Source organism: Callorhinus ursinus, unplaced genomic scaffold (assembly GCF_003265705.2).
Source record: "Callorhinus ursinus isolate GAN/ISIS: 27379988/994484 unplaced genomic scaffold, GSC_fseal_2.0 scaffold36, whole genome shotgun sequence".
In the NCBI taxonomy this organism is placed as follows: Eukaryota; Metazoa; Chordata; class Mammalia; order Carnivora; family Otariidae; genus Callorhinus; species Callorhinus ursinus.
Genome location: NW_027397098.1, coordinates 501,101 through 516,124, shown reverse-complemented (window position 1 = coordinate 516,124; position 15,024 = coordinate 501,101). Strand labels below are relative to the sequence as shown.

At 42.0% G+C, this 15,024-nt stretch overlaps 1 protein-coding gene across 1 annotated transcript in view; it reads right to left on the bottom strand.

Annotated features, from left to right (window-relative positions):
- The window catches only part of CUBN (cubilin), a 265,058-nt gene that overhangs the window by 154,752 nt on the left and 95,282 nt on the right, over window positions 1-15,024 (bottom strand). Inside the window, exon 28 of the mRNA XM_073879866.1 lies at window positions 12,100-12,250. Coding sequence (XP_073735967.1) covers window positions 12,100-12,250 — 151 coding nt within the window. The remainder of the gene's footprint in view (window positions 1-12,099; window positions 12,251-15,024) is intronic.

The following is a 15,024-nucleotide window of genomic DNA, read 5'->3' as shown; positions in this document are numbered from 1 at the left end:
TCCTGGAGTACAGAGGCCTCACTTCTGTTTCATCTATGAGATATGCAAATAATATAGGTAAAGCAATTTTGAAAAGAGAAATTTAAGGATGGGGGTAGAAGGTGGAGGTAGAGAAAAATGTGAGCTCCCTAAAATGGCCAAAGTTGTCCAAAGGTGACTGTAGCATGTAGAAGAACCACAAAAAGTCAGCAATTTTACCTGTTAATTCTGATTTTACCAGTTAATTCCCCAACAGTCTAAAAATGGATGCTGCTCTCCTGGGATGCAGGAGAAAGGCAGATGGTAGGTATCTATCCTACTAAGAGAAAATATGAAAATCAGATCACTAGACTCTGGAGATAAGACCAAGGGTAGAGCCTGCAGAATCCATCTGATTTCAAGGATATGATCTGATCTTAAGGATTTGCAGATTAATTTTCTGGGATATTTTGTGGGTTAGCACAAGCTAGAGCAATCACAGATGAAATCAGAGAAGAAGATCCTATAATAAAAAGACCAAGGAATGTGAAATTCTCCTGAGAATAAAGGAAGAAGAAAGAAGACAAAGCAGGGTGACCCCAAGAGAGGAGAAAGTTCTCAAAAGCTGCAGACGCTCCTGTATTAGGGTGAATAGTGTCCCCCAGAAATCACATCCACCTGGAATCTGTGAATGTGACCATATTTGGATACAGGGTCTTGCAGATGTTACCAAGGTAAGATGAGGTCACACTGGATTAGAGTGGGGGTGATCCAATATAATAGGTGTCCTCATAGGAAGAGGGAAATCTGGACATAGACACACAGAAGGAGGAAGGCCACTGATGATGGAGACAGAGATTGGAATTATGCTTCTAGAAGCCAAAGAAAGCCAAGGATTGCCAGCAACCAGCAGAAGCTAGAAGAGGTAAGGAAGGATTCTTCCCGAGAGCCTTTGGAGGAATGGCCCTGCTGACACCTGGAATTTGGACTTTAGCCTTTGGAATTTTGAAAATAAATTTCTGTTGTTTTAATCCTCCCAGTTTGTGGTATTTTGTTACAGCAGCCTTAGGGAAGCTAATGTACCCCCATTCTTTTCTTGATAGACAGGGTGGCCAAACCTGAAGACAGACACAAAACTATAGCCACTTTGAGCGTAATATCTGAAGGAGTTGGGGCGTGTAAGCTCTCCCTACTCTTTCCGGTGTTAATTACTTCCTATTTATCACACTGAGATTGAGACAATGGTTGGTTAAGGATAAGGTTAGAAGATAGAGAAAGTTGGGTTCAGTCCTTTAGGGCTGCTATAACAAAATACCACAGACTGACAGCTTATACACATCAGGAATTTATTTCTCAAGGTTCTGGAGGCTGGAGGACCGAGCTCAGGGTGCCCACATGATTGGTGAAGACCTTCTTCTGGGTCACAGACCTCATGTGGCAGAGGGATCTCTGGGGCCTCTTTTGTTAAGGGCCTAAGCCCAGAGCCCTCATCACCTTATCACCTCCCAAATGCCCCACCTCCTAATACCATCATCTTTGGGGTTAGGTTCAACACATGAGTTTTGGGGAGACACAAACATTCAGACGCAGCAAAGTCGACGGTTGAGAAAGCTACAGACAGACTTAGGGTCGGTAGCACAATAGGAGAAACACAAACCCAAGAATTAAGGATAATGATTTTCAGCACTGAGTAACCAGTAAGGGTTTAAAAAGTTTCCTCTTCCATGAGGACCTCATCTCAGGCCCAGACTTTCAGAAAATCACTTGTCTGACTGATTTCCATACAGTAATGGATATGGAGTAGGGTCGTCTCTTTTCAATGGTAGCAACAAAAAAGAGAAAGAATAAGGCCATACCATGAAGTTAATGACTTGGAAAATAGAGGTGAGGAGCTCAAAATCGATTCTGTCCATAGTTACAAAATGACTTTTATATGACTATATAAGATGTCATAGAAATATTCAAAATTAAGATTATCATAGCTATCTGACTCTCTGAGATATCCTGAAGCTGACTATTGAAGTATTTCACCTTAGTACACCATTTAAAGAGAAATGAACCCAATGGAGCCATATTTGGAACTTTTCACATAGTATAAATTTTAATTTCCTGTATATGAAAGGATAACAATCTTTCATTTTGACCCACAGAAGTATAGCCAATCGCATCATCTTTTCATTTTGATTAACTATGTCCTTTCTCTTCCTCCTCTACTCATTCTGGCCAAATTAAACAATGGTTCCTCAGTAGCATTCTTTGCTTATAATTCAGAGGTCAATCAATCACTCAATCTCTTTCTCTTATGCATTTTTTAAATTATCTAAGAGTTCTGAACAAAACAGATGAAAATTGTATAAATATATCTTCCAAGGAAATGAAATGAGACCAAGGCAACTGGACTAATTTCCCCCCCAAAATACATGCCTAGTCCTGCCTAAGGCCACTAATAGCTCCTTCATGAAATCCCCCAAATAGGCAAAGACTGAGGAAATGTGTTCTCTTGATGCGATTTCCAAGGTCAACACTCATACTTCTATTTAAAAGTATGCATTCTAATCCTGCTTTCTTTTGATTTGTTTTGGCCCGCAGTATCCTTACAGGGAAAGGCTCATGAACCTCCCCGCATGGCTCTGCAGCATGCCCCACCACCGTTTCCTTCTCTCTCCTTCCCCAACTCACAACCTTTCCTCCACAGCCAGGGTGCTCCATATCAACAAATGGACAGATGTGGGAGGGATATGACCTTGTCAACGGTCATATCCTCTAACCATCCAAGCTCTGTCCAAGCCTGAGACACAGGATCATTTTCTGTGATGATATCAGGGGTGCAGGCCACTTACAGGGCAAAGGCCACAGGCATCCAGCCTGCGAGGTCATTTCCTCGGAGAGGGGCAAATGTTTCTGGGGCAAAGCTCCTAAAGTAACCCCATCGAGTGCTGCACTCTGTCCCCTATTGCTGACTTCCAGTCAAGCCGATCTATTTTGGGGGTGGCTATCCTTTCACTCTTCACTGTAATAAAACTCCTGTAAACTAGTTTCAGTAACTAAACCATGATAACAGATTAGATGACCTCTGTGGTCTATCCTAGCTCAGAAGCTTAGGATTCCATCAACCCTAGGTAGCAACTCCCAACGAGGAGCACTTTATAAATGAGTAACAGAGCAGGTACCGTGTTGAAGGACAAATAACATCAGCTATTTTGAACTAGTCGTTTGCTAAGTAATGTGCTTCCCCCCATTATTGCTACTTGAACCTGAAGAAAGGAGGAATTGTGTAATTCAGTGGGGAGACCTTGGAACCTGAATATTATTTACTTGGGAAAGACTGCATATGTTCATTTTCAAACATTCCCATCCTCAATGGGAATTTAATTACAAAATTACCTACTATAAACTCCAACCATCTCTGCACTGCAATATAGCTTAATCTCTCTTGCAATGAATAGTTGTGAGGAAAACGTACTTGCTTTTAGGCAGAGTGCAGCTCTTCAAAACAGAGGCTTTGGAGTTCTATACCACACCTTGGTTTTGTGTGCTGATTCTATCACTCTCTGGATTTGTAAGTTTGGGGAGGTTATTTAACTTCTCTAAGACTCCTTCCTCAGTGTTCTTATCTGTAATGTGGGGATGATGACGCTTACTTCAGCGCATTATTGGACAAAACATGAGGCAATATTTAAAGCACTAACCAAAGGGCTCAGCACACGGCAAGTATCACTTTTTTAAGATGATAATATCAAACATTTTTTGATATTATCAAACATTTTTTAAATAATTCTTTGGTCCAGTGATAATAAATGAGAATCAATTAACTTAATGCACCAAGCATTTAAATCGTATTTTCATTTTCATTTCGTTTCATTCACTCTTTATATGACAGTTCATTTTTATCACAATATCTTAAAATAAATTTAAAGTTACATTTAAGTACTAAAATCTCTACCACGTAGGTTGTAAATAGTCTGTAGGTATAATGAGGAGAAAAAAAATCAGGGACAAATGTATTAATATCATTACTTATATAGAGAATGTGAAATTCTATTAAATCTTCTAGAATGTAGTTGCTATCCTACCTCAGAGATTCACTCTTTGTTGTGTGAGTCAATGACACTGAAGGCTGGCATTCATTTCTCTGAGTACACAGGGGCACATAAAGAAATCAAGTCCTTGGATAAATAATGCCACAGAAAAATATGGCAATATATAAGTGAATGCTCAAAAAGAGAAACCTCTGGGGACAAGAATTAATGTTCTGCCCTGAACATTGTGTTTGTTCTGCATTGGTTTAGTCATTTTTGGCTGCCACAGAATTTGAAACTATGAGAAAAAAAAGCGTGGTTTCTTTTTTTCATGTTGTATGAAAGAGTGTGGAATCCCCTGGAAAGTACGTGTAATATCTATCAGGGATATTGTTGCTAGGGAACAAGAACACAAACAGAAGATTCAAGAAAGCCCTTCATTTGGCCCAAATCTCAAGGACTATTACAAATTGTGCAATATATGATTTGGGAAGGTCATAGTTGCTTGGGAGTTATTTTTTTTTCTTTTTATAACTGTTTCAAAGAGAAGCAATGGAAATAGAACTCAAACTTTTTCAAATAGTAGCAACATGGGAATTGGGATGTAAGACTCCTGAAAGGCCCTCACTTGGTTGCAAGAGTTAGAGCCAACATTAAGTGAAGGTCAACTGTGTGTATGTGTATTTTTGGTTGTCAAGGAGGCAAATTATGTCAGGAGTTAGCTTTCCCACTCATTCTGAAAGGACTGCATATGTTTAAGGCTGCTTCTGATTACTAGGACCTCGCTGGAAAGGTTCTGAAGACGATGCAAAAAGAGGTGCATGATTTTCTTAGTAAATTACTATCTCAATCTTACAAAAGTGAGTTAATTTATAAACAGATTGTTTAAAATTACCATCTTCCATTAAGAGCTTCTTTGCAAAAAAGATATAAATGAGAATTTGCCATAAATAAAAATCAGACACAGTATCACAATGTAGCAATCTATGCTTTGGTTCTACACGAAGACTGTGTTCATTCAGTCTCACGCTTAAAGGTTTGCTGTGAGTATCACAAAGACAAAAGTTCAAAATATCAAATAGGCTGAAGAGGCCAGGATAGGGAGGATGGGGTGGGTATAACATGTGTAAATGTGAAAGAAAGCCTAGTCGGTGTTTAGGGAAATAACTTTGAACTTAAACACAACTGATTTTCCTAAAAACTTCTCTTTTACTTGAATTTCTATCCAAATGGGACAGAATTTCTTTATCTTATATCCCACCCGAAAGAATAAAATAATCACAGGAGTCCATGTTTTTACACATTTATCTTCACCAAGAGATTGCTTATTGACTTACTGAACAGAAGGCACCTTCTTGATTGTCAAGGAGGCTCCTTTAAAGGCAGATAGGACAGCTGTTTTAACACTTTTCTCTCTGTGACATTTTATCTATCACTGCCCAGCAGGAAGTGACTATGAAAGCAATTCGCCACCAGCAAGAGAAGGGCCTCTGTCTGACACGAGGACCAGAAGGTGTGATTCACATCCCAGCCTGGTGAGCGTGCCCTGAATCTTTGCTGACCACAATTCATAAAATCACTTTCACGGCGAACATCATACATCCAGATTGTTGTGAATTTTTGCATCATGCAGAGGCAAGGCTCAGGACAGGCAACAGGAAATAAAATCCAAGTTCTTGCAATGGTTCTGACCAATTGATCTCTGACAACCTGTCCTGCCGCAACTCCCTCATTCCCTGGAGCTCAGTGTTTCCCAGCTGTTTGGTCATTATTGTCTTTCTAGGGAAACTTCCTAGATATATTTTCCCAAGTTCTCTTCCATGGGATGTTAACATTACACATATACTATATGTTATGTATGATATACATCTGTGCTTTATCCATTAAATACAAGATTTTTTTTTCACTCTCCCAAGAACCAATTTTCATGCCCTTGGGGTTGACATTAAGAACATGTGCTCCAGCTGAAATCCTTGCCCATTACAAAATTTGGGTGGTATATCCCAAGCCTCCTTGCTTCTACTTAGAAATGCCTCTGTCTCCTAGATATTTGTCTGACTGATCAATTCTTGTTCATTCTTTAAAACTCAGCACAAGTATCAAAGCTGTCTGGAGAGACTCTCAAAGTCCCTCAGGCTACCGTCCATCCCCTCTGCTCCCACAGCATCATGGATTATGGACTTATTTCTACAGTTGGTTTATTTGTCTGTCTCCCCTGTTAGATGACTAACTCCCTAAAGTCAAGGATGCTGTCTCTTTCTCTGTTATGGGCTGAGTTGTTTCTGCTAAAATTCATATATTGATGCCCTAAGCCCCAGTACCTAGAATGTGACCGTATTTGGACATAGGGCCATTATAGAGGTGATTACGTCAAAATGAGGCCCCCAGGGTGGGCCCAGAATCCAATCTGACTGGTGCCCTTTTATGAAGAGGAAATTGGGATATGTGAAAACACCAGGATGTGTGCTCACGGAGAAAAGGTCATGTGAGGACATACAGCAGGGAGGCTACTATCTGCAAGCAACCAGAGAGGCCTCAGGAGAAACCAAATCTGCCAACACCTTGATCTTGGACTTCAGGCCTCCAGAACAGTGAGAAATAAATTTCCGTTGTTTAAGCCACCCAGTCTGCTGCATGTTCTTATGGCTACTTGAGCAAACTAATACACTCTCTATATTCTCAACGCCAAGCCCAGAACCTGGTAGTGGAAAAATAAATATGCTGGTTGGTTGGTTGGTAGGTTGAACAAATGAAAAATATGTTCTTTTTTTTTTTAAGATTTTATTTATTTATTTGAGAGAGAGAGTGAGAGAGAGAGAGCACATGAGGGGGGGAGGGTCAGAGGGAGAAGCAGACTCCCCGCCGAGCAGGCAGCCCGATGCGGGACTCGATCCCAGGACTCCAGGATCATGACCTGAGCCGAAGACAGTCGCTTAACCAACTGAGCCACCCAGGCGCACTGAAAAATACCTTCTTGATAAATTCCTGCTTCCAGAGGCTACATGCAGTCACTATAACATGATGCACAATTGCAAACGATCTGTTCTGTGGAGAGCAGGCCCAGACCACCCCCAAAGGGCCAAGTTTATTCACCCTCACACGGGAAGAGGGATGAGCCAGCATTCGCATATAAGGCAAATGGATAATGTTATTACAAAAGATAAAACCTTTGTCCTCAAAGGGTGAACCTCTCAGAAACCCCAGCACATATACTCTAAGTCACAAAAGGAATAGAAATTACCAATGAGAAGGAATTCCCCTGAAAGACCAAAAGGAAACAAAGACAACTGAGAAGACCATGTGAGGGAAAGAGAAGTAGATGGAAGGTCTAAAAGAAACATTGCTGACCTCATGGAGGTTCTTTGTCAGGGCTCTAAAATTATATTTTTTAAAAGCCCTTTCATATGGTGCTACATGTCCATAAGTACTCAAGAGGGGACTGGCTCATGTTCAAACCAAGCCAGCCATGGAGGAAGGGAGCCATGTTCTCCCCAGCTGATTCCCCTCAAGGCTTGAGAAATCTCGTTAACAGCTAAAAAGAAGGCAAAATGGAACCAGCCCCCATTCAAGAGGCTGATGTCATCTATCTCCCCAAAGAAAAGGCCACACTTCCCTTTGTGAAAACTCAGGGTGACATCACCTCCCGATCACATGCCACTTAGCCCTTCCCTGGCTATTCCCAGCTCAGGGGTGCTCTCCCTTTGCAAATGTCACTCTTTCACTCACAAAGCTCCTTGACCTTGTTTGTATGCTGGATCCCACTGCCTATAAAAGAGGGCCTCTGGGAGGGACGGCCAGAAGAGGCGAGGGGTGTGCACAGCCAACCGGGAGGGAGGTCTCTATTCACACAGCTTGCAGAGAGTTCTCTATTCCCTTCAGCAACCCAGATGGAGGCCCCCAAGGCTGAATTCAGCCCCTGGACAATGCTGTCAACACTGAATACTGTGAACCCTTTAGCCAGGCAGGGCAACTGTGGCCATTTCTTTCTTTCCAGAGTGGGATTCTCTTTGATGGTTTTCATAAAGGCGAGGCAGTGCAGTTTAATCTCACATCTACAGAGCCTCTTTAAAAATGGGCCCACAAATAAAGCCTGATTGTACATCCATGTTCTCAAAGCAAATAGAAGATTTGTGCAGTTGACAAAGAAGCACATTTTGAAAACAGGCTTATTTATTAATTGGCAAAATAGATGAAGTGGCGGGGGGGTGGCGCGGGGGTGTGGATTCTCCCTCAGCAGCAATGCTCAGGAAATGATACCAGTGAAGATTCTGAATTCTCAGTGAAGAGCTTCTTGGAGTTCTCACTGCACAGTTTGGAAAAGAGCTAGGGGGCAGGGGATGAGCACCTGAAATGAGTTATCTCGAATGAAAAGACGCTACAGGTTTAAAGGTGCTTCCTTCCGGCTAGGGAAAGAAAAGCAGCATCAGTGCTAGAGTCAGGCTGGGTGTCCTGGGCCCTGGCCTGGAGGGTCTGTGCAAAGATGAGCTTCTTGAAATACCTTCACCTACACATGTGCACAAACACGTGTACTCAACAATATGCCTACTATACTGTCACACGGAGACCAGTTGTTTAATGTGGTTTGGATTTGTCTTTGCTTGTTTTGTATTTATTTACATTTTGTGTGTTAGTTTGTATTTTGAATCCCGCCACATGGCATGTGGCTTCAGTGCTTTAAAGTCCTTCTAGAACTGCTCTCCTTGAAATCTCAAGGGTTTAGGCAAAAGAGAGGGTGTGGCCCCTATCCCTGCCTGAGCCCCTAACTGTGAGTGACCTGAGTGACCAGAACACTGTGGCTACAGCTCAGCTCTCTAGCCCCTCCAGCACTCCCCCCTCTGACCTTGGACCCCAGCCACACTGGGTTTGGGGTACCTCATACTTACCCTGCTGTCTCCCACCACAGGGACCTTCTTCTACAGGGAATCCTTCTCCTTCTCCTATTTGCCTATGTACTAGGCAGGAGCCTATTCCTAGATTTTAGTTCAAAGGTTCTATTCTCATGCAGGACTTCTCTGACCTCCTGTCTAGATCAAATTCCCTTTTATGAGCTTCCATGGTCCTTATCACACTTCTGACTATAATATGTTGACTTGTGAGCATATTGCTTGGTGGCTATTTCTCAAAGACACCCAGCGGAGCTCTATAAAACCAGGAACCGGGCCTGTGGGTGGGAGTCACACCCTGGCCCCAGCCCTAGCACAGTACCCAGCCCTAAACAACTCCTCAGTATCGGTGGAATGAACACACAGGTGACTATGAAATCAGATTTATGTCTTCGGTCCATCTCTGCTGGGTAAGAAGTGGGAGAACCTCTCCTATCAAAGACCTCTTCTCTGACCCTAGTCTTTTCTGTTGGCCCCACTCCCCAGACTACCTCAAGTTAAAGATCAAGTCAAAATGCAGAGTAGAAACTCTGTGTACATGAAGCATTGCATAACTGCAGTATATGATACTTAATTTTGCACAGATCTACACCACTAACAATCCCCTTCCAGAAGGTTCTTCCCAAGTGTAATTTACATATAGTAGGTAGCACAGAGTTAAAAAAACGTTCTGGTCCCATTTGGCAAAATTTTGTTTTACAACTCTGATTCCAAGCTTAGCAAGTTTTCAGCAATTGGGAGAAAGTTGTGAAATAGTAAACAGGAAAAGAGAATAGACAGAGAGTGTCTTTGACCCTCCCAAAGAAAGACAGATTCCAAATAGAACTGGTAGAAAAATATTTTCCCAAAACAAACTCAGAGCTCTCAGCAGAGGATTCAGCCACGTCTAGCATGTTGGTTGAAAGAATCTAGTGATACAGTAATCCAGTTTAGCCAATAATGACCAAAAAATCGTACTCCTTAGTGTGGCCTTGCATGTAGGATAGCTAGAACAGCCTGGAAGGGAGAGGAAGGAACCCACCGAGAGGAAAGGTATTAACCAGCAACAGCAAAATCACTGCTCCTAAAACCCTCCATCTTAAACACATGGCAGAATTACTTAGGGAGATTTTTTTAATTAGCCATTGTCAACATCCCACCGAGGACGAACTGAATCCTATCTCTGAAGGTTGAACCCGGTACATGGGTTCTCTTTACAACTCCCACGCAATTCCAATGTGTATCTAGGCCTGGGGACCTCTTCCCTAGGCCCTGAGTCTCCACCTCCTGGTTAGCATTTCTTCCTTTCCATCCTTCTGTCTCTCGTGAAAGCTTTCCTCCCCTTTGGATCTTTCTGAAGCAATAAAGTTCTTTCTTACAGGAGCCCCAGCTCGTATCCTCTTGACATCAAAAGATTGTACTAAGATTATTCTGCTCTTCGTACAGTGAGCCCTTGGAGCACCTTAGAAGCTTTCTCTAGTCTCCAGAGATGTTGTCTTTCTACTATTTTATGTCTTCAGCCTTAACATCTGCTCTCGCCTTGCTCCTCAAAGTGTGGCCTACAGAGAAGCACCATCAGCAGTCCCCGGGAACTTTTTAGAAATTCATTTAGGATTCATGGGCCTTACCTCAGGCCCCTGTATCAGACTCTGCATTTTAACATGCGGTGATTCACATGCATGTGAAAGTCTGAGGAATGCTGTTCTGGAAAATATCCACAGCCCTTGAAAATCTGGGTCATTTCTCAAGATGTTCCTGTGTCTTCTAGGTTTTTTCGCACTCTTCTCTGGTTGCCTTAGAATCACGCCATCTCTGAATCACAGAATACTAGAGATGGACTGTATTATACAGATAAATCAATCCAGTCCCTTCACTTAACAAGTCAATAAATTTACATTTCAAGGTTAAATCCACCCCCTTGGTGAAGCGAACAGGCCAGAACTCCCACAGGCTTAATTATCATAGCTCGTTCACTTTGGGAATTCCTAATCTGTATTTCAAGCTATAAGTAGCTCTGTGGATTACCACTGAATATTTTTAAATACTGAAGGCCCCATACTTGCATTTTAACAGAAATACACCCTGTCTCCAGCTCATGTTAACAGAACATCTAACACTCTTAAGTATACAGTAAGGGTATTCACTTCTGTACAGTGCTAAGTTTCATATAATAAACGGACTATGATTTTAACAACCCTCAAGAGTCAACCACAATCCACATTTATGTGTGCTCACCCCTGATTCGACAGTAGGGCTAATGTTCTACAGTAAACTAATGTTTTGCTATCTGTGTGTGATGATATTCCAATTCCACTTCTCTTTCAAATGGATTGAAGCAGACCAGCAAGTCCTAAGACCTTGGTTGAGAACTGCTGTGATAATAGTCACAAGGACTGTACTTGTTAGGTGTGGATCCCTCTGGGAGAGTGGTTCTCAAACTTGAATCACCAGGGAGACTAGTTAAGATGTGGATTCTCGGGCTTCCGTAGGTCTGGGAGGGGGCCCCAGAATGTGCACTTCTCACAAGTTCCGGGGGATGTTGATACTGCTCTTGGGTGACCGTATTTTGAGAACCACTGCTCTGGGGCCTCCTCTCATTAGACTGGGCCACATGAGGTCAATCTCCAAGTTCTGGAACTCTCATTAAACATGAATGCTCATCCTCAGCGGCATGATTATCTCTCCGTGCTTTCTGAACCACCCGTTCATAGGTAGGTGCTGACATGCCCCGACTCTGTTGGGCAGGTACAGCACATGCCCCGGCGGAGTGTGAGTTCTCTACTCCTGCCCACCTCTCAGCCCAGTGCCCCCCCCCCCCAGAGTGACTCCCATCCTTGCCCTTTCATCTTTTCAGCCCTCCCCCTCCATTCCTTCTCTGCTATGTCAGAATAAGCCTTGAATCTCATTCCACTCCACTCCCCCTGGGAGACTCTAATGCCACCTAGCTTGCCACATCCAGCTGTAGGTTTTACCCCACTAGAAACTTCACTCCGTTCCTTGGCAATTTATTGTTCTCTTTGGCAATTTATTGTTGCAAAGACTTCAGCAGCTATTCACGGCCCGTCCTCTCTTAACCCTACCCGGATTAGCTCTCCCAGAGCCACCAGTGACTGAGGAAACAGTCCAAGGCCTAGCACCAGCTTACTGCCCATGTTCCAGTATTCGTAGATGGGATTGGTTCCAAAGAGAGAATTGGGAAAGGAATAATTCTTACTCAAACAGCAACTATCAAATACGAGGAAGATCAGCACGGGGCTTACCGTGAATGAACCACTGCATCTGAAATCCTTTCTCATGGTGACCGACCCCATCCGTGTAGAACAGCACTTGAAGCTTGGAGCCTGTGGTGCTCCCTGGGGGCGGCGTATCTGCTCCACAGTAGCGCCCGATCCGCCGGGGGCCGTCATGGAGCTGAAATCAAGGAGAAACTTCCCAATGTGAGAAACTTCACATGGCTTGTCACATGGAAAATAGCAAAGTCTGCTCATGTAGCAAAAGCTGCTTCTTGGCTGAAAGGTTGAGGGTAAATCTGCTGAGATGGTTTGAGCACAGGAGGCTTCACATAAGCATTAAAAATGGACAAATATATAGAGAGAGTTTTATGGGTGATTCCTAAGCCCAATAAAGCCAGAAATCCAAATATTAATGTTTGGTTTTAGGTCAGCCTATTAAGTTCCCTCGAAAGTGTAAATCCAGGCACAGAATAAGGAAATGGTGGCCCGGATGAGATGTGTTCACACGTTAATGACTCATGAGAGACGCTCAGCGAATATCAGTCTTATAGTTGTAAGATGTATAAATTTTTAAATAAATGCTAACTATAAAAATTTAGACATTTTAGAAAGCTATGGAAAAGGTAAATACGAAAATTAATCCCACTGAAGATAACCACTCTTAATATTTTGTTAATACCAGAAGTTTCTCTGCCAACATTTTTTTTCGTTTGCTTATATATATACATATACACACATGTGTCCAGGTGTGTATGTGTGTGTATAAATTCAGGCTACACATTTAATTGTGTTCCCAGTTTTTCTCTAAGTATGTCACTCAATAGTCTATGTAAACATTTTTAATGGTGGCATAAAATGCTACTAATACTGTGTTGTAGTTCACTGAGGACATTTCCAATTTTTTTGCCAATATGAGTATTTGTTTGATATTTTAAATGTCCCTCAGGAAAGATTCCTGTAAGGGGAATGAATCAGAGAGTATCATCTTTTATGGCTCTTGAGATATATCATTAAATCTCTTACTAGAAAGTTTATACCAATGTACCCCCACTAGTACTTTACTGAAATGGTTCTTACAGGGGACCTTGGCAATGACTGCTATTATTTTTAAAGCTGGTGCTGATAGGAAAAATTTTTTGGTTTTATAATTGTCTTAATTTATGTTACTTTGAGGTTGAAGGTTTTTCATGCTCACTAGGCATTTATATTTCTTCCCCTGGAAGTTTTCTGCTGAGGTCTTTGCCCACTTTCCCACTAAACTATTTGTACATCCTGTCATGTACCCTTTATCGGCCTCATTAATTTCATCAGATACATACCTCTAAACTAAATAATAATAATAATAATAAGCTTCTCTGCCATATCTCTCCAATCAAGAAAGATAATGATAGTTGAAAAAGATTGGATTCTCGTGACTCAAGCCATTGTATTTTCTTTTAATCCACTAATGTCTACATTGCTGTCTACTTTGTTGTAGTTACCCTTGGAATGAACAGTCCATCACAACAAAATTGAAAATAATCAATTGTAGACTTATGGATTTCCTTGATCATTCTCTTATAGAGTATACATATGTAAGAATATGTGTGAGTGCATGTGTTTGCATGTGTCTGTAGGTAAATGTATAATCTGGTTTCAATACATTCCAAATTGACAAAATTATTATTATTTTAAAGATCTATTCATTTAATTTGCGAGAGAGCGTGCTTGTGAGTGGGGGTGGGTAGAGGGAGAGGGAGAGACAGAGAAGGAGAGAAGCAGACTCCCCGCTGAGAGCTGGACCCAGGGCTGGATCCCTGGATCCCAGGATGCTGAGATAATGACCTGAGCCAAAATGAAGAGCGAGACACTTAACTGACCAAGCCACCCAGGTGCCCCAACCAAATTGTTTTTATTTACTGAAATATTATGATATAAAATAGTGTTTTAAACATAATGGTTGAAGCATGGAAAAAAACTTTATCATCAAATTCTACGAAGTACCCCCATGGGGCCTTCCCTAATCCCTATAGCCAGTCATAAATTACTTTTCCTTTGAAACCCCTCCACTTTTTACTTGTGCTTCTTTGTAGAAATGGTCACATTCCTTTGTATTCTAGTTACAGGCATGTGTGTCTTATCTCCCCTACTGATTATGAGTTTCCTTAGAGCCTGGACCACCTCTCCCAGTCTCTTCTGCCTCGTAAGTCAAGGGCAGATTCCCAGTACATCTTCAATGAATGAACACAATGGTTTCCACTACAACTGCATTTATTTTGATGGGACTTAATCTGCACTATTACTTGAATCTTGCATAGTTAGATACATATTAAGGTCTTACAGTCCTAAATTTCAGCATGTTCCTTTCAGGCAACAAAGAGTCTGGATCCTTTGTGGCTGCTCTGTAGAAGGGGGGGCGGGGATCAGGCAGGGCCTTGTTCAAGGTCATAATAAATTACAGATTTCTAAATCTTGGCCTGTCTCATTGAGTTCTCAAAACTAGCCGCTCGTCAGGTATCCATGTTTGTGATACTTGGGGGAAGGTCATCAGAGACTTAAAGCGGGAAACTCAGAAGTCCGTTATATAACTCACCCTTAGGTAGTAAACCTCAGCATTTTAAGCAAATGAATAAAGAGGAAGTTTATTTTTCAGGATTATCACTTGAGCTTCCTTTTGATTTTTTACTACTACTGCTACTTTGATGAGGTATATTTATTAGCAAGTGTCTGTGTAGATAGTTGACAGAAGCCAGAATGAGGCAGCAAAAATGAGGGAAAGAACAAAGCAACACAGAGAGAAAACGGGACATCAAAAAAATCCTTCCCTTCTGATGGCAGGTCCCCCCATCTCAGGCAGGGGGTGGACGTGGGGGGAGGAGGGCCATGCTGCACTCTGTGTACTCCTAAGTTACTGCATCGCCTTAGGATATTTATCGTAGCTTCAGAGTTTTGTTTTGTTTTGTTTTGTTTTTT